Raw genomic sequence first — 24,970 nt, 5'->3', positions numbered from 1 at the left:
ACCAGCCTGACCAACATGGAGAAACCCTGTCTCTACTAAAAATACAAAATTAGCCGGGGTGGTGGTACATGCCTGTAATCCCATCTACTCAGGAGGCTGAGGCAGGAGAATCGCGCCATTGCACTCTAGCCTGGCAATAAGAGTGAAACTCTGTCTCAAAAAGAAAAAAAAAATCCCTTAAGCTTATTACAAAAAAGGAGTCCTTCTATATCTCTCTGACTCTCCTCGAGGCAACCACTTGTGACCCTTAGCTGATTCTTTTGGTATCTATCACTGCAGAACCTAGCATGCTTTTTATGCTACATTTTGATTTTTCAGCTTTAGACCATTTTTTACTGACTTCTACAACTTGCCCCTCTTTTTCTACCATCTGCCACAGGTATCCACACTCTCTCCTGATCCTCCCAGTATGGTCATATTATAACTTTGTTCAGATTAGTAGTTGATGTTTTCATTATTTTGACTATGTATATACTACTCACATAGTCAATTTCCTTTCTTTTCCTGTATACTTATTGTTTAATAGTGTCTCTGTCTCTGTGTCTTATGATACATTCCCACACTTTTCCAGTTGCATAAATGAGATTCAAGTCCATCTGATTTTCTTTCTCCACTTTTATCTTTGTGAATAAGTCCCTCCCGGTGCCTTTTGACCCGCTCCCATCTGGCTTAGCCACCCTGGGCCTGCTGCACAACTGTGAGATCTGGAACTCTGGTTGATTTTTCCATTGTTCTTGAGATCTCCTTTGCTTCCCTGTCGGATAGGATCTCCTATTTCTGTGTTACTCACTTTCTTGGTTTATCCTTTGGTGGATCCTGAGTACGAGTGCATGAGAAAGAATTCTAGGTTGGAAATTCTTTTCCCTTAGAATTCTGAAGCCCTGGCTCCGCTGTCTTCCAGCTCCCCATATTATTAGCAAATCAGATGCCATTCTGAGAGTTATCCCTTTGTATAGGACCTGTTTTGTTTGTTTTTCCCCCAGGAGCTTTTAGGATGTTTTATCCTTACTGTTATGAAATGTAATAATTAGGTTTCTTGGTGTGTGGATCAATTGATTATTCTGGACACCTGGTAGGTTCTTTTAATCCAGTACCCATGTCCTTCAGTTCTGGGGGGAAATTCTTTTACTCTTATTTTTCATTTCTTTGTCTTTTTACTATGCTTTCTCGGAGTTTGTCATTTTTATCTTTGAATCCTCTATTGAGTTTTTCATTTTTGACATTTCCAGAGTTCTTTTTTTGTTTCGTGAATCTTCTTTTTTATAGCATTCTCTTTTTGTTTCATTATACAGAAACTCTTCTCTTTCTAAGGCTATTAATAATTGTCAAGTGTTTTTCACTTTGCCTGTTTCTTCCCTGTTATTCATTTATTTGTTTCTGTTAGTCCGTTTGGCCTCTGCCTTTCACGTTAAAGGCTTTCCTCATGTCTGGTGATCATCTCATCACTGCATCATGTGGCTTACTGAGCTTGGGTTTCACTGAAGAATGATCTGGCTGGACTGCTTATTTGGGGTAGCCCTGAAGCCAGAATCTTCAGATCTTTTCTTTTGTGCCAGTTATGTTCCTCAGAAATGGTTTTTCATTCTCCTGCCTGGTGAGTATTGGCCTGGCTATCAGCATTCTAAGGGGAAAAAAAAGAATGGTGTTCTCAACATTCAGTGAGAAACGTTCACTTAATCCTGGTTTTTATATACTGCTTCTGCCTGATAGCCCTCCTCAGACAGCGTCTCCAGTATTCTGCTGACGTGCATTTTGGGAGCTTCCCACCTTCTTAGTCAGGGCATGGCTATCTGAGGGGTCTATCAGCTGTTAATGGATCCCTCTTTGAAGCCCCACTTACTCCTTTTCTAGAATATCTGGGGTCCCCAATTCCTGAGTCCAAGGATTCCATAGTATAAATCAGGTGGCTTCTTGACTTTCCTCTCTGCTGACCTGGGACTTAGTTTCAGGGCCCTGCTAAGTCAGTTGCCACTACTTGTCTGCTTTCCAGTTCCCCAAATTTTGTCACTGTTCTCTCCCTATCCTGTGGGATTTTGGAAAAGAGCAGAGTGTGTAATGTGTGTGTGCAGTTGACCAGCTTTAAGTGAATGTCCTAAATGTCTCTTTCCATTTCACCCCCCCAAAGGGGTTTCTGTTCTCATTCTCTTCCCTCCCTTCCTCCCTCTCTCACACCTTCTATCCCATTCCTGTTAGGCTCTCCCAACACCCCTTCTCTTCAGGTAACCATTTTGGAGTTCCGAGATCAGGTTCACCAGAACTACCATTTATAGGCTGTTCAGTCAGCCCACCTACCATATCATGCTTACCACAAGCGGGTTTGTTATTTTGTTTCGTAGAGATGAGGTCTCACTTTGTTGCCTAGGCTGGCCTCAAACTCCAGGGCTCAAGCAGTCCTTCCACTTTGGCCACAGGCAGATTTTGAAGACAGAGAAATAAGTACCGTTTGAAGGCGTGCTTTTTTGATTTTTCAGGCAGCACTGTTCATAAGATGATTGTGGACAGGCAGTATATGGGCGTGTCTAAGCGGAAGTGCATCGTGTGGGGTGTCGCCTACTTGTCCGATGGCACTGTCATAAGTGTGGACTCTGCTGGGAAGGTGCAGTTCTGGGACTCAGCCACTGGAACACTTGTGAAGAGCCATCTCATCGCTAATGCTGATGTACAGTCCATTGCTGTAGCTGACGTGAGTACAGTCCCTGTTTAGAGTGGTTGATGTACACCCTTGGGGGTGAGTAGAGAAAGCAGCCTTAGTGACGTGCCACGAACACTGGTTCCTGATCCTGATGTTGTACTGGAGGAAGATGAGTTTAGGAAAATGCATCTGAAAACTCACATTGTTTCCATAGTACCTAACAATTGGTTAGAGAATACAGGATACTCCAAGAGATTAGTTAGCAGGAGATTTTCTTTAAACACTGCTCACCTCCAGTTCATCTTGTCTGATTGTAGATAGGGCACAGCAGCCTAGAAGAATCTTGAGAAGCGCTATATTTATACCTTTGTATTTATGTATTTATTTTTAATTTAATTAAAAAAAATAGAGATGGGGTCTCCCTATGTTGCCCAAGGTGGTCTTAAATTCCTGGGCTGGGGGATCCTCCCATCTCAGCCTCCCAAAGTGCTGGGATTATAGGCAGGAACCACGGCACCTGGCCAAAATGTCTTATTTAGTAGTAGTTCTTTTTTTTTTTTTTTTTGAGACGGAGTTTCACTCTTGTCACCCAGGCTGGAGTGCAATGGTGCGATCTAGGCTCATTGCAACCTCTGCCTCCCAGGTTCAAGCGATTCTTCTGCCTCAGCCTCCCCAGTAGCTCGGATTACAGGCCCCTGTCACCACACCCAGCTAATTTTTATGTTTTTGGTAGAGATGGGGTTTCACCATGTTGGCCAGGCTAGTCTCGAACTCCTGACCTCAAGTGATCCACCCACCTTGGCCTCCCAAAGTGCTGGGATTACAGGCGTGAGTCACTGTGCCTGGCCTATTTTCTCTTTTTTTTTTTTTTTTTTTTTTTTTGGAGTCTAGCTCTGTCACCCAGGCTGGAGTGCAGTGGCACAATCTCGGCTCACTGCAACCTCTGCCTCCTGGGTTCAAGCAATTTCTCCTGCCTCAGCCTCCGGAGTAGGTGAGATTACAGGTGCCCGCCACCGTGCCCAGCTAATTTTTATATGTTTAGGCTTTCACCATGATGGCCAGGGTGGTCTGACTCCTGACCTCAAGTGATCTGCCTGCCTCGGCCTCCCAAAGTGCTGAGATTACAGGCGTGAGCCACCACATCCAGCCTATTATTTTCTATGACATAAATATTATAGAAGAATGGTAACATGAATTCTCATTCATAAACCTTTGAGTATTTTAGCAGTGAGACATGGAAAGTGACTTTATTTGTTGACTAGCTCCTTTATTCTTTATCTCCTTAGTTTGAGAATGATGTGCTATCCCACGTGCCAACATCCATATTCTAGCGTAGTGTTCCTATTCCATATCACATGTTTTTTGAGAACAGTTTGATGTATGTTAAAGCCCTGAAAAACATAGATGTCACCCGGGCGCGGTGGCTCACGCTTGTAATCCCAGCACTTTGGGAGGCCAAGGCGGGCGGATCACGAGGTCAGGAGATCGAGACCACGCTGAAACCCCGTCTCTACTAAAAATACAAAAAATTAGCCGGGTGTGGTGGCGGGCGCCTGTAATCTCAGCTACCAGAGAGGCTGAGGCAGGAGAATGGTGTGACCCCAGGAGGCGGAGCTTGCAGTGAGCCGAGATTGCGCCACTGCACTCCAGCCTGGGCGACAGAGCGAGACTCCCTCTCAAAAAAAAAAAAACATAGATGTCACATGTAAGTGATAATAGTGGTATAAATTGAAATGAGTGGGATAAATTCCCCTTTAAAAATAGAGTTTTAGGCCGGGCGCGATGGCTCACGCTTGTAATCCCAGCACTTTGGGAGGCCAAGGCGGGCGAATCACGAGGTCAGGAGATCGAGACCACGGTGAAACCCTGTCTCTACTAAAAATATAAAAAATTAGCCAGGCATGGTGGCGGGCGCCTGTAGTCCCAGCTACTCGGAGAGGCTGAGGCAGGAGAATGTCGTGAACCCGGGAGGCGGAGCTTGCAGTGAGCCAAGATTGCGCCACTGCACTCCAGCCTGGGCGACAGAGCAAGACTCCGTCTCAAAAAAAAAAAAAAAAAAAAAAAAAAAAAAATAGAGTTTTAATCCACAGCAGTTGTAATTATTATACTTGAGTTAATTATTGGCTGGGCGTGGTGACTCACGCCTGTAGTCCCAGCACTTTGGGAGGCCAAGGCGGGCAGATCACCTGAGGTCAGGAGTTCAAGACCAGCCTGGTCAACATGGTGAAACCCCGTCTCTACTAAAAATGCAAAAATTAGCTGGGCGTGGTGGTGGGCACCTATAATCCCATCTACTTGGGTGGCTGAGACAGGAGAATCACTTGAACCCGAGAGTCGGAGGTTGTAGTGAGCCGAGATCATGCCATTGCCCTCCAGCCTGGGCGACAAAAGTGGGACTCCATCTCAAATAACAATAATAATAATAATAATAATAATAATGATAATGATTTCACTTAAGAGAAAGAGAATACAGAGTAAAGGAGAAGTCCTTGCCTTCCAAATCTCTCTCTGGATGGGACTTTGAGAAAACTAACCTTTTTAAAAAAATTTTTTGAGACAGTCTCTCACTCTGTTGCCCAGGCTGGAGTGCAATGGTGCAATCTCGGCTCACTACAACCTCTGTCTCCTGGGTTCAAGCGATTCTCCTGACTCAGCCTCCCAAGTAGCTAGGATTACAGGTGCATGCCACCACGCCAGGCTAATTTTTGTAATTTTAGTAGAGACTGGGTTTTACCATGGCTGGTTTTGAACTCCTGACCTCAGGTGATCCACCGGCCTTGGCCTCCCAAAGTGCTGGGATTAAAGGCATGAGCCACCGCCCCTGGCTTTTTCTTTTTCTTTTTCTTTTTTTTTTTATAAAGTAAGGAAACTGTGTAGTTGGAGGTGGGGAAGTGTTTGAGTTCCTAAGCTGCTGGGTATGTCTGCTTTTGTCTTGGCCTAATGGTTTTCAAGTAGTGTCTTTAGAGATGAGGGAGAGGCTCCTCAGGGCCACCTTATGTGCTGTCCTTGGAAAATGCTTTCCTTTCTGCTACACAGTCATGACCCTGCAAGAGAGTTGGCATAAGGTTAAGGCAGTGTGGTGTGCCCAGAGCACAGGCTTTGGGGCCAGATGGCTGTGTTTGTCATGCCTTTAAACCCTTTGGAGCTCTGGTTTCCTTATCTGTGAAAAAGGTTACTAAATGATGATTAGGCAGAAAAGTTATAATCATGATTCATACAAGTATGAAATGGAAATAAGTCAGATTTTCTGTAACTCCTTAATGAAGGAACCAGTAAGATATTTCAAGCAGTTCAATCCAGGAGGCAGAGGTTGCAGTGAGCCAAGATTGTGCCGTTGCACTCCAGCCTGGGCAACAGAGACTCTGTCTCAAAAAAATAAAAAAATAAAATAAAATAAAAGAGTTTCCAAACTTTAGTCCTTTTACCATTAGTTTTGTAATTCTCCCCACGTTATTTACTTTTAAACTATTTTAAAAGTGTACATTTCAGTGGAATAAAGTTCATTCACGTTGTTGTACAGCTATCACCACTATCCATTTTCAGAATTTTTTCATCACCACAAACAGAAACCTGTACTCGTTAAACACTACCTCCTCATTCCTCCCTTCTCTCAGCCTCTGGTCACCTCTATTCTACTTTCTGTCCCTATGAATTTGCTTATAACATTTGTTATTTTGTATCTGGCTTATTTTACTTAGCATATTGTTCTCAAGGTTCATCCATCTTGTAGCATTGCCAGTATTTCATTCCTTACTAAGACTGCATAATACTTGCGTGTGTGTTTTGTTTATCCATTCATCTATTAATGGATGTTTGGGTTGTTTCCATCTTTTGGCTGTTGTAAATAATGCTGCTCTAGGCCAGGTGCCTGTAATCCCAGCACTTTGGGAGACCAAGGCAGGTGGATCAGTTGAGGTCAGGAGTTCGAGACCAGCCTGGCCAGTATGATGAAACCCTGTCTCTACAAAAAATACAAAAATTAGCTGGCATGGTGCTGCGTGCCTGTAATCCCAGCTACTTGGGAGGCTGAGGTGGGAGAATTGCTTGAACCTGGGAGGTAGAGGTTGCGGTGAGCCGAGATCGTGCCATTGCACTCCAGCCTGGTCAACAGAGTGCAACTCCAGCTCAAAATAAAAATAATAATAATAGGTCGGGCGTGGTGGCTCACGCCTGTAAACCTACCACTTTGGGAGGCCGAGGCGGGTGGATTGGCTGAGCTCAGGAGTTCCAGACCAGCCTGGGCAACATGGTGAAACTCTGTCTCTACTAAAATACAAAAAAAATAGCTGGACGTGGTGGTGTGCGCCTGTAGTCCCAGCTACTTGGGAGGCTGAGGCAGGAGAATCGCTTGAACCAGGAAGGCGGAGGTTGCAGTGATCTGAGATCGTCCCACTGCACTCCAGCCTGGGCGACAGAGCTGTCTCCAAACAAACAAACAAAAAATAATAATGCTGCTCTGAACATTGAGGTACAAGTACAGATTGAGTGTCTCTGATCTGGTTCTGCTTGGAACCAGAAGTGTTTCAGATTTTGGACTTTTTTGGGGTTTTGGAATATTTGCATATACATAATGAGATATCTTGGGGATAGGACCCCAGCAAGAAATTCATTTATGTTTCATATGTACCTGATACACATAGCCTGACGGTAATTTTGTACAATATTTTATTCATTTTGTGCATGAAACGCAGTTTTGACTGCAATCCAGCAGATGAGGTCAGATGTGAAGTTTTCTACTTGTGGTGTCATGTTAGCACTCAAAAAGTTTCGGATTTTGGATTAGGTAGGAATCTTTTTTTTTTAAATTATTTTAGCTGGGACTACAGGCTCATGCCACCACGCCTGTCTAATTTTTGTTTTTGTGTGTGTTTTTTTTTTTTTTTTTGAGACGGAGTCTTGCTCTGTCGCCCAGGCTGGAGTGCAGTGGCACAATCTCTGTTCACTGCAAGCTCCGCCTCCCTGGTTCACGCCAATCTCCTGCCTCAGCCTCCCAAGTAGCTGGGACTACAGGCAGCCGCCACCACACCCGGCTAATTTTTTGTATTTTTTTTTTCAGTAGAGACAGGTTTTCACCGTGTTAGCCAGGATGGTCTCGATCTCCTGACCTCGTGATCTGCCCGCCTCGGCCTCCCAAAGTGCTGGAATTACAGGTGTGAGCCACTGCGTGCAGCCTAATTTTTGTATTTTTAATAGAGACAGGGTTTCATCATGTTGGCCAGGCTGGTCTCTAACCCCTGACCTCAAGTGATCTGCCCACCTCGGCCTCCCAAAGTGCTGGAATTACAGGTGTGAGCCACTGCGCCCAGCCTAATTTTTGTATTTTTAATAGAGATGGGGTTTTATCATGTTGGCCAGGCTGGTCTCTAACCCCTGACCTCAAGTGATCCGCCCGCCTCAGCCTCCCAAGGTGCTGTGATTACAGGCCTGAGCCACCACGCCCGGCCCTGGATTAGGAATCTTCAATCTGTGTTAGTATAGCTGTTTGAGTTCCTGCCTTCAATCCTTCAATTCTTTTGGATGTATATCTTCATTACTTTTTTTTTTTTTTTTTTTTTTTTTGAGACAGAGTCTTGCTGTGTCACCCAGGTGGAGTGCAGTGGTGTAATCCTGGCTCACTGCAGCCTCTGCCTCCCAGGCTCAAGCAATCCTCCTACCTCAGCCTCCCAAGTGGCTGGGACTACAGGCATGCACCAGCAGGCTAAGTTTTTAACATTTTTTGTAGAGATGCAGTCTCACTATGTTGCCCAGGATGGTCTCAAATTCCTGGGCTGAAGTGATTCTCCTGCCTTCCAAAGTGCGGGATTACAGATGTGAGCCATCACGTCCAGCCACATTACTACTCTTGCTTGGGTTTTTTGTTTGTGTTGTGAGTTGTGTTTTTTTGTTTTGTTTTGATTTTCTTATTTCTTCCATTCTTTTTAAAGATGAGACTTCGGGAGGCTGGGGTGGGTGGATCACCTGAGGTCAGGAGTTTGAGATCAGCCTGGCAAACATGGTAAAACCCTGTCTCTACTGAAAAATAAATACAAGCCTGGGCACGGTGACTCACACCTGTAATCCCAGCACTTTGGGAGGCCAAGGAGGGTGGATCACCTGAGGTCAGGAGTTTGAGACCAGCCTGGACAACGTGGTGAAATCCCGTCTCTACTAATAATACAAAAATTAACCAAGCATGGTGGCACACACCTGTAATCCCAGCTACTCAGAAGGCTGATACAGGAAAATGGCTTGAACCAAGGAGGCAGGGGTTGCGGTGAACTGAGATTGCGCCATTGCACTCTAGCCTGGGCGACAAGAGTGAAACTCTGTCTCAAAAACAAAAACAAAAACAAAAATTAGCCAAGTGTGGTGGTGTGTGCCTGTAATCCCAGCTACTTGGGAGGCTGAGGTGGGAGAATCTCTTGAACCCACGAAGGCAGAGGTTGCAGTGAGCCGAGATCATGCCACTGCACTCCAGCCTGGGTGATAGAGCCAGACTCCGTCTCAAAAAATAAAAACAAAAAAATAAAAAATAAAGATGAGGTCTCACTATGTTGTGCAGACTGGTCTCCAACTTCTGGGCTCAAGTGATCCTCCTGCCCAGTCTCCGGAGTAGCTGGGACTACAGGTTTGTGCTGCTCTGCCCACCTCGTTTATTTAAGAAACTCTTTTTTTATTGGTGTTTCTTGCATTTTTTTATCTTTTTTGTTAAGCCAGAGTCTCGCTCTGTTGCCCAGGCTGGAGTGCAGTGGTGCGATCTTGGCATACTGCAACCTCTGCCTCCCAGGTTCAAGTGATTCTTCTGCCTCAGCCGTCCAAATAGTTGGGATTACAGGCATGCGCCACCACACCCAGCTAATTTTTGTATTTTTAGTATCGACGGGGTTCACCGTGTTGGCCAGGCTGGTCTCAAACTCCTGGCCTCAAGTGATCCACCCAGCTCAGCTTCCCAAAGTGCTGGGATTATAGGAGTGAGCCACCACGCCTGGCTGATGTTTCTTGGATGTTTTTAATGAAATAAACGTTATTAAGAAACACCTGTTCTAGTTCCAAATAAAGATTATCAGTATTTTTATTGGCTTAATACATTTCTTTAGCGATAATAGCTTGATCATGTTAAATATTTGTATTAAATAACATGGTATGGATTTCTTTGTTAGGTTTTCTCTTACGTTCTTTCGAAGGATTTAAATTTCTCAAGTAGGTCCTAGGTATTTTATCTCTCTCAATGCTATTCTAAGGAGGTCTATGTTGGGTATATGAAGCATTGCTGTATTGTTCCTACTGTAGACATTGTTAGTTTTGTCAGTAGGGGGCGCATTGTTACCAGTGTCTGAGCTTGCTCCTCTGATGGGAATCCTTAGCTTCTGGAAGGAAAAGACCCTTGTAACTTTCCTACTGATTCTGGGCATAGGTTTACCCCTAAGCTGCCGAGACTGAAAACCTCAGGGAATATTTTTCCATCCAGGCCTTGTTTTGCTTACGTGTACCTCCCTCATGATTTAATTCCTCAGCAAGAAGACAGTTTCGTGGTGGGCACGGCCGAGGGAACAGTCTTCCATTTTCAGCTGGTCCCTGTGACATCTAACAGCAGTGAGAAGCAGTGGGTGCGGACAAAACCGTTCCAGCATCACACTCACGACGTGCGCACTGTGGCCCACAGCCCAACAGCGCTGATATCTGGAGGTGGGTTCCCCTCCTGGCGAGGCTGCTGCTTTACCCTGCCCGGTTCTGGCTGTTCTCATGCAGGACGACTTTTAATTCTGTACACCTTCTCCCTTGCTTTCCCAGGGACTGACACCCACTTAGTCATTCGTCCTCTCATGGAGAAGGTGGAGGTAAAGAATTACGATGCCGCTCTCCGAAAAATCACCTTTCCCCACGTAAGTGTCCATTCCAAGCCCCTGCTAACCCCTCATCTCCCCATCCCTGTGTCCCCCTGTCCCATAAGCTCTGAGCACAGCTCATGCTTGGCAAGTTTGTAGGACTTTTTTTTTTTTTTTTTATTGCGACAGAGTTTGCTCTTGTTGCCCAGGCTGGAGTGCAGTGGCACGATCTCGGCTCACCACAACCTCCACCTCCCGGGTTCGAGCAATTCTCCTGCCTCAGCCTCCTGAGTAGCTGGGATTACTGGCATGCGCCACCGCGCTCGGCTAATTTTGTGTCTTTAGTAGAGACTGGGTTTCTCCTTGTTGGTCAGGCTGGTCTCAGAACTCCCACCCTCAGGTGATCTGCCCGCCTCGGCCTCCCAGAGTGCTGGGATTATAAGCGTGAGCCACCGTGCTCAGTCTTGTAGTCGTTTTCTTTTTTTTGAGACGAAGTCTCACTCTGTCGCCCAGGCTGGAGTGCAGTGGCATAGCTCCACTCACTGCAAGCTCCACCTCCCAGGTTCACGCCATTCTCCTGCCTCAGCCTTCTGAGTAGCTGGGACTGCAGGTGCCCACCACCACGCCCGGCTAATTTTTTGTATTTTTAGTAGAGACGGAGTTTCGCTGTGTTAGCCAGGATGGTCTCGATCTCCTGACCTCGTGATCCGCCCGCCTCAGCCTCCCGAAGTGCTGGGACTACAAGCGTGAGCCACCGCGCCCAGCCCCCCCTTTTTTTTAACCATCTGGGACATGGAGATATTCTAGGACTTTCTGTAGCCACCTTCTTCATTCCTTCTGTTTTTGAGGCAAGCCACTGCAAAGACATTTATGGGGGTAGGAGATATGCAGCAGCACACCTAGTTCAGTTTCTGGGGAAATTTCTCCCTTTTCCAAATAGTTGTGGGTTATGAGAATTTTGTTAGTTTGTCTTTCAGGGTAGGTTCTATTCTGGGTGGGAGCAGGAAAACCCAGGCTTCCAGTGTTCTAGGTAAATGGTACCATCTTCCCAAGCTAGAAAACTTGCTCCCCACACCTACTGTCCCATTCATTCAAGCAGTAAACCTCATTGAGTCTACTCATCAGTATCTTTATACATATGTTATAGATATAGATAGATAGATCAACAACTCTATTGAGGCATATTTGATATATTAAAAACCATACATACTTAATGCGTATAGTTTGATGAGGTTGAACATAGTCCTAATAATCTCTTGAATCGAGTCATTCATTTCTCTTTGTCTACGCTGGCATCACCCTAGTTTGGATCAATGTCTTTTCTCATCTGGGTTCCTTTACAGTAGCTTCTTAATCATGTCCTTTTATTTCCATTTGTGTCATTCTACCCTATTCTTCATTGATCTTATTTTATTTTATTTTATTCGTTTTTGTTTTTTTGAGACAAGGTCTTGCTCCGTCACCCAGGCTGGATTGCAGTGGTGTGATCTTGGCTCACTGTAACCTCTGTTTCCTGAGCTTAAGCAATCCTCCCACCTCAGCCTCCCGAGTCGCTGGAGCCACAGGCATGCGCCACCATGCTCAGCTAATTTCTTTTTTCTTTCTTTTTTTTTTTTTTTTTTTTTTTTTTTTTGAGACAGAGCTTTGCTCTTTTTGCCCAGGCTGGAGTGCAATGGCGCAATCTCAGCTCACTGCAACCTCAGTCTCCTGGGTTCAAGCGATTCTCCTGCCTCAGCCTCCCTGGTAGCTGGGATTACAGGCACCTGCCACCATGCCCGGGTAATTTTTTGTATTTTTAGTAGAGACAGGGTTTCACCATGTTGGCCAGGCTGGTCTCGAACTCCTGATCTCAGGTGATCCACCCACCTTGGCCTCCCAAAATGCTGGGATTACAGGCGTGAGCCACTGTGCCCAGCTAATTTTTTTATTTTTTATTTTTTTTAATAGAGACAAGATCTCACTGTCTTGCCCAGGCCAGTCTCAAACTCCTGGTCTCAAGCAGTCCTCACACCTCAGCCTCCCAAGTGCTGGGATTACAGGCATGAGCCACTGCTCCAGGCCCATTGATCTGTTTTAAAGCAACTTTGTTCATCGTTCCATGCTTCAAAGCCTCTAGTTATCCCAGTTGGCTTCAGCATAAAGACAGTTTCCTTAGTGTGTCTTATAGAACCTCCATCCAGGCCTGGCCCTTCAGCTTCCTTTTGCATCTCTCCTGCTTGTAGCACCCTCACCCAGGCTAGTCATTCTCAAGGTCTTTTTGTTCCCTCAAATACTCTTACCTTTGAGCTATGTCACATGCCATTGCCCTCTTCAGAACGTTCTGCCCTGCCTCCTTCGCCTGACTGGTCTTTCCCGGTGAACCTCTTCTGGGCTTCTGTATTTACCACCAGACGGCTAGGTTAGATGTCCTCTCTCCTTATTTTTCAGTACATACTGTGTTTAGCCGTGTTAAAATTCTTGGCACACTGAAGTCTAATTGCTGATTTAATTTTGTGTCACCCCTTTAGAAGCATCTTGAGAGCAGTAGCTATGTTTTAATTCATCATTGTGTTCGTAGATCCCAGGGCAGTGCCTGGCATATGGGAGTACTTAGGAAATATTTATCAAGGGAATGGATTTCAGCAGTAAAAAAACGTGCTAAGGTGGTGCTGCTGTATCTGGTACTGAGGCAGTAGATGACCCTGAGTTATTTTTTAACTTTTTGATTCTTGGATATAGCGACGTCTCATTTCCTGTTCTAAAAAGAGGCAGCTTCTCCTTTTCCAGTTTGCTCATCACTTGGAACTTTGGCGACTGGGATCCACAGTTGCAACAGGTAAGATGGGAGCACGTTTTTTTCAATAAGAAAACTGGAGAGAGAAGCCAGAAATCAGAATTGCAGTTGGAATTCTGATTACAGAAAAACTGAAGTAGACTTTTGTGTCCATTTTAACTAATGGTTTTCCCACCCATTAGATAAAGCAAATAAGTTGTTTAGAGTATTAGAATCTTTAGCAGGATATTGAGTCATCTCTTAAAAGTTTATGGCTCTAGGTGGTGCGCTGCAGGGTGTAGTCAAGGCGAGGGTTGAAGAATCGTAGTTTGCACTAGCTTAACTGAGGTGAAAACAGACTGTTGAAAAACAAGATTTAATGATGGGTAATGATAATCCTGTATGAAAAAGAAGATCACATGGATCTTATTGGAGTGACAGCCTAGTGGCCTTTTTGACTTATTAAGGAAATGTTTGAGTTCTCTCGTTTGCAGTGGATTAAAATCGAGGCCACACAAACTCCACCTGCATGCCTGGCTATGGACTAGAGCTTCAGGGAATTAGTGATGTATCAGAGGATAGAAGCAAAGGAAGTACTCACTGCTTTCCTCTTCATATACCCCTCAAAAATTGTGAGCTTACTCAGTGAGCTTGCATTTTTCTGATTTCCCACTGATAGAGATTCCATTCTTCCAAGGAGTGACTTTTTAGAAGAAAAAATGTACAAATACTCTTTCTTTCATAAGAAAAATCTCAGGGAAGTTTCTCGTTTCAGGCAAGAATGGGGATACTCTTCCACTCTCTAAAAATGCAGATCATTTACTGCACCTAAAGACAAAGGTAAGGAAGTTTGTTTAGGCTCTGAATTCTAGAACGTTTTTCCCATTCTGAATTTTGAGGTTACTTAGTTTGCATCATAAATTGTATAAATTCTAAAACTATTTGAATGAAGGACTGTGTCACTAGGCCTGGGTTTCCTGTGATTATAAGTAGGACGTTGAGGATTTATTAGATGGATGTATACAGGAAATAGGTTTGTCTTCTTTTGATATTATTATGAAAATAATGTGCTTTTATTTATTTATTTATTTGTTTATTTATTTATTTTTGAGACGGAGTTTCACTCTTGTTGCCCAGGCTGAAGTGCAATGGCACCACCTCGGCTCACCAAAACCTCCGCCTCCTGGGTTCAAGCGATTCTCCTGCTTTAGCCCCCTGAGTAGCTGGGATTACAGGCATGCACCACCACGCCTGGCTAATTTTTTGTATTTTTAGTAGAGATGGGGTTGGTCAGGCTGGTCTTGAACTCCCGACTTCAGATGATCCGCCCGCCTTGGCCTCCCAAAGTGCTGGGATTACAGGCGTGAGCCACAGTGCCCAGCCATGTGCATATTTTTAAAAACTCAAATAGTACAAAAGGGTATACTATGAAAAAAAATCTTTTTGTTTTGTGAATTTTTAAAAACTACATAAATGTTACATTCAACTTTTCTTTATTCTCCAGATTCTTTTTTTTTTTTTTTTTTTTGATTAGTTGGTTGGTTTTTTGTTTGTTTGCTTACTTTTTTGAGGCAGGGTCTCATTGTGTTATCCAGGCTGGAGAGCTGTGGCACGGTCACGGCTCACTGCAGCCTCAACCTCCCAGGCTCAGATGATCCTCCCACTTCACCCTCTCAGGTAGCTGGGACTACAGGTGTGCACCACCATGCCCGGCTAATTTTTTGTAGAGTCAGGGTTTCACCTGTTGTCCAGACAGTTCTTGAACTCCTGGGCTCAAGCAATCCTCCACCTTGGCCTCCCAAAGTGCTGGGATTACAGGCATGACCCACTGTACCTGGCCTTCAAATGTTTTTCATTTGCTATTTCTTAGAAGTCTTTAAAGCAGAATGTCATAGACAAAACAGGAAATAAGTACTTCAAACTAAATATCCTCCCAAGCTTTCCTTCAGTAGATGCCTCCCTGCTCAGGTTTCTGAAGTTGGGGTCTAGTATGAGGCTATCTATGAAGTATTCAAAGGGCCAAAATAAGAATAGACCTCCATTCTTGGATTTGGAAATCAAAGCCATGCCTTTTAGGTGCTCTGCCTCTGAAATAATCATATTAACGCAGACCACACGTGGATCAAGATTATGTGTAGATATCTGTGGATATGTCCAGAGTGGCAAGAGCTTGAGGCGTCATGTCCCAGTGCACCTTGTTATGTGAAGTTTAATTGCACATTCATCTTGATTCGTGATATTGCCAGGGTCCTGAGAACATTATCTGTAGCTGTATCTCCCCATGTGGAAGTTGGATAGCCTATTCTACAGTTTCTCGGTTTTTTCTCTATCGGCTGAATTATGAACACGACAACATAAGCCTCAAAAGGGTAAGTGATAGCCCAGTGTCTGGTCACATAAGAGGAAACTTCCTGAATATGTCATTTTTGTGTGAAGTGGAAATCAACTGGATATGAATCCTTGCTCAGTTAAAAACTATTTGGAGATTTGGAGAGGGCTGTTATGAAACAGTGTTTTATTTCCTTTTTTTTTTTTGAGATGGAGTTTTGCTCTTGTCACCCAGGCTGTAGTGCAGTGGCATAGTCTTGGCCCACTGCAACCTCCGCCTCTTGGGTTCAAGCGATTCCTGTGCTTCAGTCTCCTGAGTAGCTGGGATTACAAGCGCTCACCACCACGCCTGGCTGATTTTTGTATTTTTAGTAGAGATGGAGTTTCACCACCCGTTGGCCATGCTGGTCCTGAACTCCTGACCTCAAGTGATTCACCCACCTCAGCCTCCCAAAGTGCTGGGTGCTGGGATTACAGGCGTGAGCCACCGCACCCAGCATTTTTTTTTTTTTTTTTTTTTTTTTTTTGGACCGAGTTTCGCTCTTTTCACCCAGGCTGGAGTGCAGTGGCACCATCTCAGCTCACCGCAATCTTTGCCTCTCTGGTTCAAGCCATTCTCCTGCCTCAGCCTCCCGAGTAGCTGGGATTACAGGTGCCCACCACCAGGCCTGGCTAATTTTTGTATCTTTAGTAGAGATGGGATTTCACCACGTTGGCCAGGCTGTCCTGAACTCCTGACCTCAGGTGATCCACCCCCTCAGCCTCCCAAAGTGCTGGGATTACAGGCGTGAGACACTGCGCCCGGCCCACACCCAGCCTTTATTTCCATTTTGAAATTGAGGTATGTTCTTAGAGGGATAAGGTAATGCCCTACAGGCAATAAAATTAAAGCTTTTCTGTTTAGTGGTTTCACGTGTGACTTAGTTATTTCCTTGATAGAGAAGTGAATATTTACTAAAGAGATAAAAGGGGGATGTATAGGTTACTGGAGAGAAACCAGTGTTCTGTACCCTGAGTCAGTTGGCTTACTTAGAGACAGGAAGCATTAACGTACCTTGAGCCAAGCTGTGATTGTTTCTGTTGGGCTGTAGGTCTCCCTTCTCTCACTGACTGTTATTATTGGTTCACCCAAAGGTTTCCAAAATGCCAGCATTCCTTCGCTCTGCCCTTCAGATTTTGTTTTCTGAAGATTCAACAAAGCTCTTTGTAGCATCAAATCAAGGAGCTCTGCATATTGTTCAGCTGTCAGGAGGAAGCTTCAAGCACCTGCATGCTTTCCAGCCTCAGTCAGGTGGGAATCTGGTAACTGGCCATGGGGAGACTTGTCCTGTCTAAGATGTAACTTTTTTGCTTTTAAGCCTCCATGTCGGGGGTTCCCTCATGTTCCTCCTACCCTGCAGATAAACTCACTCACATGTTTGCAGTTTCAAGTAGGAGGAGATAGCTGGCAGATGAAGACTCTCGATGAGATCTGCAATGTTCTTCACACCTACTCTTTTCTCACTGGGTTTTTGATTCCTTATTTGGGGCCAGAGAAGTTTCATCATCCTTAGTTTGTTAGCAGAACAAGAAGAAAGTTAAAATCATTTGCAATCGTGATACCCAGAAATAGCTACCATTAATATTGATATTTTCTAATATGTATTTGTATGTAAGTATTTTGTGGGCATGTTGCCTTTTTTGGTTGTTTGTTTATAAAAAGGTATAATCATAGATCGCTGCCACTTCGACCTCTCGGGCTCAGGTTATCTTTCCCATCTCAGCATCCTGAGTAGCTGGGACTACAGATGCCCACCGTTATGCCCGGCTAATTTTTTAATTTTTTTTGTAGAGACGGGGTCTCATTATGTTGACAAAGTTGGTCTTGAACTACTGGGGTCAAGTGATCTTCCCATCCTGCCCTCCCAGCTGAGATTATAGGCATGAGCCACTGTGCCTGGCTCAAAAGTATTCTTACACATACAGTTTAATTATCTGTGTTCATTTAATGTTCCTGAGAATTTTTCTGTTTTCCTTGAGAATGTGAGTATTAATGAACAAGTGTGGCTATGTAGCTAGCTATGGCTGTTAAGGACTTAGACTCAGTTTCCAGATTAATTAAGCTAGTAGTTGTTTGGATACTTCCTATGAGCCTTTCCCCTCTCCCTTGTCCTGGATTTTAGCTGCTGCTTCACTGTCATTTACACTCCCATCAGCCTGGAAAGTCAACTTTTTTTTTTTTTTTTTTGAGACGGCCTCACTCTGTTGCTGAGGCTGGAGTGCAGTGGTGCGATCATGGCTCACTGCAGCCTCACCCTCCCCAGGCTCAGATAATCCTTCCACCTCAGCCTCCCAAGTACACAGGAGTATACATACCACCACACCCAGCTAAGTTTTGTATTTTTGTAGAGAAAGGGTTTCACTGTGTTGCCCATCCTGGTCTTGAACTCCTGGGCTCAAGCAATCCTCCTGCCTCGGCCTCCCAAAGTGCTAGGATTACAGGTGTGAGTCACCATGCCTAGTGAAAGTCAACTCTTTCATCCTCAACTCTCACTGTTCATAAGCTGATCCAGAAGCCTATAGGAGAAGAAACCCACAAGTTAGGGGTCAGATAAATCAAACTGACTATTTATTATCTATATATGTTTTTATTACGAAACTTAGGCTGTTTATCTTATATCTAGCACTCCTTGAGATTCGGCTCTGCATTATGTATATGACTTTATTTTTTCCACTTCTCTCATCTCACTTCCCCTTGTAGTCAAGCTGGTTTCTTCACAGCTCTCAAACCTGCATATTCTAGTCCTCGTCACTTAGCTTGCACTGTTCCCCATCCGTTTTTCCTCATCCCCACCCATCCTTTGGCAGCTGGGTTACGCTTGTTATAAAGCCATGTTATCGTTTGGGGGCGTTACATGCAGCACGCATTTTGGCATAGAGCATCACTGTCCAATTTTTATCCCACACTAGTTGTCGTGTTGCCAGATTGGTTTAAAGTCTCTAGATGACAAAGATGGCTCAGACGTGCCCATCCTCCCTTAGTGCTAAATATATAGCAGGCACCCAGTAAATTAAAGATATGCTTCGTCTATTGAACTTGCTGTTTGTCCATAACTTTCTTTTTTTTATTAATTTATTTATTTTTGAGACAGAATTTCAAAAGACAGAGTTTCTTGTCGCCCAGGCTGGAGTGCGTTGGTGCCATCTCGGCTCACTGTAACCTTTGCCTCCCAGGTTCAAGTGATTCTCCTGCCTCACCCTCCCGAGTAGCTGGGATTACAGGCACCCACAACCACGCCCAGCTAATTTTTTTTTGTACTCTTAGTAGAGATGGGGTTTCACCATCTTGGCCAGGCTGGTCTTGAACTCCTGACCTCAGGTGATCCACCTACCTCCGCCTCCCAAAGTGCTGGGATTACAGGTGTGAGCTACCACACCTGGCCTGTCCATAATTTTGATTTAAAAAAAATTTTGGGGCCAGGCACAGTGGCTCACGCCTGTAATCCCAACACTTTGGGAGGCTGAGGTGGGCAGATCATAAGGTCAAGAGATCGAGACCATGCTGGCCAACATGGTGAAACCCCCATCTCTACTAAATATACAAAAATTATCTGGGTGTGGTGGTGCACGCCTGTAGTCCCAGCTACTTGGGAGGCTGAGGCAGGAGAATGGCTTGAACCTGAGAGGCAGAGGTTGCAGTGAGCTGAAATTGCACCACTGCACCCCAGCCTGACAACAGAGTGAGACTCCGTCTAAAAAACAAAAAACAAAAAAAAAAAAGAAAGAGGCCAGGCGTGGTGGCTCACTCCTGTAACCCCAGCACTTTGAGCACTTTGGGAGGCCAAGGTGGGAGGATCATCTGAGGTCAGGAGTTCAAGACCAGCCCAGCCAACATGGTGAAACCCCGTCTCTACTAAAAATACAAAAATTAGCCAGGCATGGTGGTGGGCGCCTGTAATCTCAGCTAGTCAGGAGGCTGAGGCAGGTGAATCACTTGAATTTGGGAGCTGGAGGTTGGCGTGAGCGGAGATCCGCCACTGCACTCCAGCCCGGGTGACAGAGCTAGACTCCATCTCAAAAAAAAAAAAAAAAAAAAAAAAAAAACCATTTGGTAGGAAAGGAGTTTGTAACAAAGTGTATGTTTTAGTGGCAGATGCTGCCGTCATTCTCTATTCCTATAGTAAGCAATGTCTTAGGCCTGAGGAAGTAATAACTTCTGTTTTATCTCTCTGGACCTTCTTTACAGGCGGGATGGCTAAATAAGTAGATGAAAAAAGTAGAAACATTAACATCTAGAAGTAATTTGCACAGTGATCAGCAAATTTTCCTGGCAGTGATTTAAAACTCTGAGGGTCTCCTTGGCTTTTGCCATCATCTCCAGGGCAGGGCTGGCTGTGGACACTGTGTGAATTCAGAGATGTAACTGTTTTGTCCTCACAGGAACAGTGGAGGCCATGTGTCTTTTGGCAGTCAGTCCAGATGGGAATTGGCTAGCTGCATCAGGTACCAGTGCTGGAGTCCATGTCTACAATGTAAAACAGCTAAAGGTAAGCATAGGGTTTCATGGCAGCAGTTTGAATCATTGTACAGGAGCCAGTTCACCCTGCAGTTACAAGATTCAAGGCAGATTGGCATGACCTGGAAATTTATTAGACTTTTTTTTTTTTTTTTTTTTTTTTTGAGACGAAGTCTTTCTGTCACCCAGGCTAGAGTGCAGTGGCGCGATCTCTGCTCACTGCAAGCTCCGCCTCTCGGGTTCAAATGACTCTCCTGTCTCAGCCTCCTGAGTAGCTGGGATTACAGTTGTGTGCCGCCACACCCGGCTAATTTTTGTATTTTAATAGAGACGGGGTTTCACCGTGTTGCTTAGGCTGATCTTGAACTCCTGAGCTCAGGCAATCCGCCCACCTCGGCCTCCCAAAGTGCTAGGATTATAGGCATGAGCCACCGCGCCTGGCCAGACTTTTTTCTTTTTAACCAATAATTTTTCCAGGTTTGGAATCCTGTTTTATTTTTATGGAACCCAGAAGCTATACTGTGTAACATTAAAAGCAGCTAATGGAAACAGTGAAACCCATTCATACCTGGAAATTTGAAATTAATGATTTGTGGGTGATGTAAACACATCCAGGTTCTTTCTGTATTTTCGGGAGGAAAATTCTGATATACACAGACAAATGGTTGCAGATAATAAGAGTTCCTTTCATGGCTTGCCTTGTAATCTCAAGGCAAACATAATCAAAACTTCGAAAAAAGAATACTGGGAAAACATTCTTCACTAATCAGTAATGATGCTGTCAGTCATAAATTGAGTCATTAGTGATCCCTTACAAGTCCTCATCTTCATTATAAGAATCAAATTCGAACTACCCAAAACTTGAAATAAGCATTAAAAGTGTATAGAAGAACATCAAACTGCAACACTTAATGGGTTTACCTGTTAACTGCATAGTGTAACCTTTGTTGCATTATGGTAGGAGCATGTACTGAGCACTTGTCTTTGAGCCTTGCCTGGCATTTAAAGAGTGTTTGTGTGTAGCATGCACATGCTTTGCAATCGTACATAAAAATCCATGCCTAGGCATTAATTTCTTTTAAACTTAGTGTAGACCTGTAGACTCCCTATGCAATGACACATTTATAAGCAGTTTGTACAGATGGATTTACTCAGAGGGAAAGGCTTTACTCTCAGTTCTCCACAAATGCTGTTAGTTTTGTAAGCAGTTAAATATGCTTTTTATTTTTTTGAGACAGGGTTTCACTCTGTCACCCAGACTGAGTGCAGTGGCGCAGTCACAGCTCACTGCAGCCTTGACCTCTTGGCTCAAGCGATCCTCCCACCTCAGTGTCCTGAGTAGCTGGGACTACAGGCGAGTCCCACCACACCTAGCTAATCTTTTTTTTTTCTCTTTTTTTTTTTTAGTAGAGATGAGGTCTTGCTATGTTGCCCAGGCTGGTCTTGAACTCCTGGACTCAAGCATTCCTCCCGCCCTGGCCCTTCCGAAGTGCTGTAGTTACAGGTGTGAGCCACTGCGCCCAGCCAATAGGCTTTTTTTTTTTGAGACAGAGTCTTGCACTGTTGCCCAGGCTGGAGTGTGGTGGCACAGTCTCTGCTCACTGCAACCTCTGCCTCCTAGTTTCAAGTGATTCTCCTGCCTCAGCCTCCTGAGTAGCTGGGATTATAGGCGCACGCCACCACTCTCGGCTGATTTTTTTTATTTTTGGTGGAAATGGGGTTTCACCATGTTGGCCAGGCTGGTCTCGAACTCCTGACCTCGTGATCCACCTGCCTTGGCCTCCCAAAGTGCTGGGATTATAGGCATGAGCCACCGCGCCAGGCCAACCAATAGGCATTTTTTTTTTTTTTTTTTTTGAGATGGAGTCTCTCTCTGTCGCCCAGGCTGGACTGCAGTGGCGCAATATCGGCTCACTGCAAGCTCCGCCTCCCGGGTTCATGCCACTCTCCTGCCTCAGCCTCTCCGAGTAGCTGGGACTACAGGCGCCCGACACCAAGCCCGGCTAATTTTTTTTGTATTTTTAGTAGAGACGGGGTTTCACTGTGGTCTCGATCTCCTGACCTCGTGATTCGCCCGCCTCGGCCTCCCAAAGTGCTGGGATTACAAGCGTGAGCCACCACGCCCAGCCCGCAATAGGCATTATTTTAAGAAAATGAGGACTGGTGCGATGGCTTATGCCTGTAATCCTGGCACTTTGGGAGGCCGAGGTGGGTGGATCACGAGGTCAGGAGTTCAAGACCAGCCTTGCCAACATAGTGAGCCCCCGTTTCTACTAAAAATACAAAAATTAAGCCAGGTGCGGTGGTTCACTCCTGTAATCCCAACACTTTGGGAGACCGAGGTGGGTGGATCACCTGAGGTCAGGAGTTTGAGACCAGCCTGGCCAACATGGTGAAACGCTGTCTCTACTAAAAATACAAAAATTAGCCAGGCATGGTGGCGGGCGCCTGTAACCCCAGCTACTCAGGAGACTGAGGCAGGAGAATCACTTGAAACCAGAAGGTGGAGGTTGCAGTGAGCCAAGATCATGCCATTGCACTCTAGCCTGAGAGAAAGAGTGAAACTCCATCTCAAAAAAAAAAAAAAAAAATACAAAAAATTAGCCGGGTGTGGTGGTACGCGCCTGTAATCCCAGCTACTTGAGAGGCTGAGGCAGGAGAATCACTTGAACCCGGGAGGTGGAGGTTGCAGTGAGCTAATTATCGCTCCACTGCACTCCAGCCTGGGTGACAAGAGCGAAACTCCATCTTAAAAAAAAAAAAGAAAAAGAAAAAGAAAAAGAAATGAAAGTTCATTGGTTGGGGAAATGCCTGAAATTTATGGAACTTCCCTAGAACCCTTTTGAATTATGAGGAGCACTATTTAAACCCCCGACCTAGACCATTCAATCTTTGCTGCGAAAAAGTGTCACTTAGAGTTGCCCCTTGTGTGTGTTATTCGTTCCCAGCTTCACTGCACGGTGCCTGCTTACAATTTCCCAGTGACTGCTATGGCCGTTGCCCCCAATACCAACAACCTTGTCATCGCTCATTCGGACCAGCAGGTAAGGGAGATTCCAGTGCTTTCTAATCCCTTCCTGCTGGATAGTAACCTAGAAGCTGGAATATTGGGCAGCTGCGGGGAGCTTTTTTTTTGAAGGTGTTGGAGGATATAAGGTAGTTTTCTCCTGTGTGAAGTAAAGCTTTGTTTCCTGTCTGGGCTCATCATAGGCCAGCAGTATGCATTGGTTTGATGGGATGCAATTTAAATGGAGAAGCACTAAGATTCTAGAGTAAAGAATCACAAGAGGGAGGAGGAATTTTGAAGTACTCATTTTCCTGATTATTTTAGAGGAGAGATGAAATGGGCTTGGGTATTAAACTGGATATGGGTTGGAATAAGATTTTGAGAGTTGAAAGTGACTAAAAGATTGTATCATTCACCTTTACCCTTCCGATGAGGAAATCAAGCCCTAATAAGATCAGATACGTAATCTCAGCCAAAATTAGAACCTAATCTACTTTTTTGTATACCAGTTTGTAAGGAGATTGTGATTATAAGGAGATCTTTAAAAAAAAAAAAAAAAAACCTGGGCTGCAGAATATATTAGGAAGTTATCAATAATTATATTAGGAAGTTATCAATAATTCATCTGTAAAATTGGAGATGTTAATATCTACTTCACTGAGCTGTTGGGAAGATTAAATGTAATCCAGGAAGCACATTTAAGTAGCCTGCTAGGCAAATGATGCTTACTGCTTTGATGGTCGGGTTTTTTTTTTTTTTTTTTTTTTGAGATGGAGTCTCGCTCCGTCGCCCGGGCTGGAGTGCAGCGGCGCAATCTCGGCTCACTGCAAGCTCCGCCTCCTGGGTTCACGCCATTCTCCTGCCTCAGCCTCTCCGAGTAGCTGGGACTACAGGCGCTCGCCACCACGCCCGGCTAATTTTTTGTATTTTTTAGTAGAGACGGGGTTTCACCATGGTCTCGATCTCCTGACCTTGTGATCCGCCCGCCTCGGCTTCCCAAAGTGCTGGGATTACAAGCGTGAGCCACCGTGCCTGGCCTTTTTTTTTTTTTTTTTTTGAGACAGAGTCTCGCTCTGTCACCCAGGCTGGAGTGCAGTGGCGTGATCTCCGCTCACTGCAAGCTCCGCCTCCCGGGTTCATGTCATCCTCCTGCCTCAGCCTCCCGAGTAGCTGGGACTACAGGCGCCTGCCACCATGCCTGGCTAATTTTTTGTATATTTAGTAGAGACGGGGTTTCACCGTGTTAGCTAGGATGGTCTTGATCTCCTGACCTTGTGATCCTCCCACCTCGGCCTCCCAAAGTGCTGGGATTACAGGCTTGAGCCACCGCGCTCGGCCGATGGTCAGTTTTTACACTCACACATGCACACACACACTGTCCAAAAAGTGAAATCTCTCAGTTTTATAGATTTGAGTCCTTGACCAAAGACTGAAAGAGTAGTGAAGCCACACATCTTTGCCTTTGTCACACATAATGATAATTTCCCCCACGACACCTTTTACTGGCACTTAGTCCCTTAAGTGCTTCTGAAAGTAAAACTGATGGGAAGTTTTTTATATCTGTTAGATTAGCAAAGATCAAAGACTTGATAATATACAGTGTTCTGAAGGTATAGGGAAACAGTACTCTCGTACATTGTGTAAATTATCCTAACCCTTTTGGAGGACATTTTGGTAATACCTTAAAAATTTTAAAGTCCACATGGTCTTTGACTTAGAAATTTCAGTTCTAATCATTCTTTTTATATATATGTGTGTGTATATATATCTATAGATATATATGTGTGTGTGTATATATATCTATAGATATATATGTGTGTGTGTATATATTTTTTTTTTTTTTTTTTTGTTTATATATATCTATAGATATATGTGTGTGTGTATATATATCTATAGATATATTTTTTTTTTTTTTTTTTTTATATTTGTGTGTGTATATATATCTATAGAT

At 44.6% G+C, this 24,970-nt stretch overlaps 1 protein-coding gene across 4 annotated transcripts in view; it reads left to right on the top strand.

The window, feature by feature from the left end:
- Positions 1-24,970, top strand: part of UTP4 (UTP4 small subunit processome component) — a 38,754-nt gene that overhangs the window by 8,184 nt on the left and 5,600 nt on the right. For 2 of the 4 annotated variants that reach the window (XM_012504828.2, XM_003262931.4), the window contains exons 6-14: positions 2,472-2,683; positions 10,126-10,297; positions 10,403-10,494; positions 13,156-13,252; positions 13,965-14,029; positions 15,436-15,558; positions 16,652-16,808; positions 19,937-20,043; positions 22,961-23,056. In XM_012504828.2, the coding sequence (XP_012360282.1) occupies positions 2,472-2,683; positions 10,126-10,297; positions 10,403-10,494; positions 13,156-13,252; positions 13,965-14,029; positions 15,436-15,558; positions 16,652-16,808; positions 19,937-20,043; positions 22,961-23,056 (1,121 nt within the window). The remainder of the gene's footprint in view (positions 1-2,471; positions 2,684-10,125; positions 10,298-10,402; positions 10,495-13,155; positions 13,253-13,964; positions 14,030-15,435; positions 15,559-16,651; positions 16,809-19,936; positions 20,044-22,960; positions 23,057-24,970) is intronic. The other 2 variants (XM_030794759.1, XM_030794762.1) reach the window with 2 other exon arrangements.

Source organism: Nomascus leucogenys, chromosome 2, assembly GCF_006542625.1.
Source record: "Nomascus leucogenys isolate Asia chromosome 2, Asia_NLE_v1, whole genome shotgun sequence".
In the NCBI taxonomy this organism is placed as follows: domain Eukaryota; kingdom Metazoa; phylum Chordata; class Mammalia; order Primates; family Hylobatidae; genus Nomascus; species Nomascus leucogenys.
Note: the sequence above shows the minus strand (reverse complement) of the source record. Positions and strands in the feature narration are given on the sequence as shown.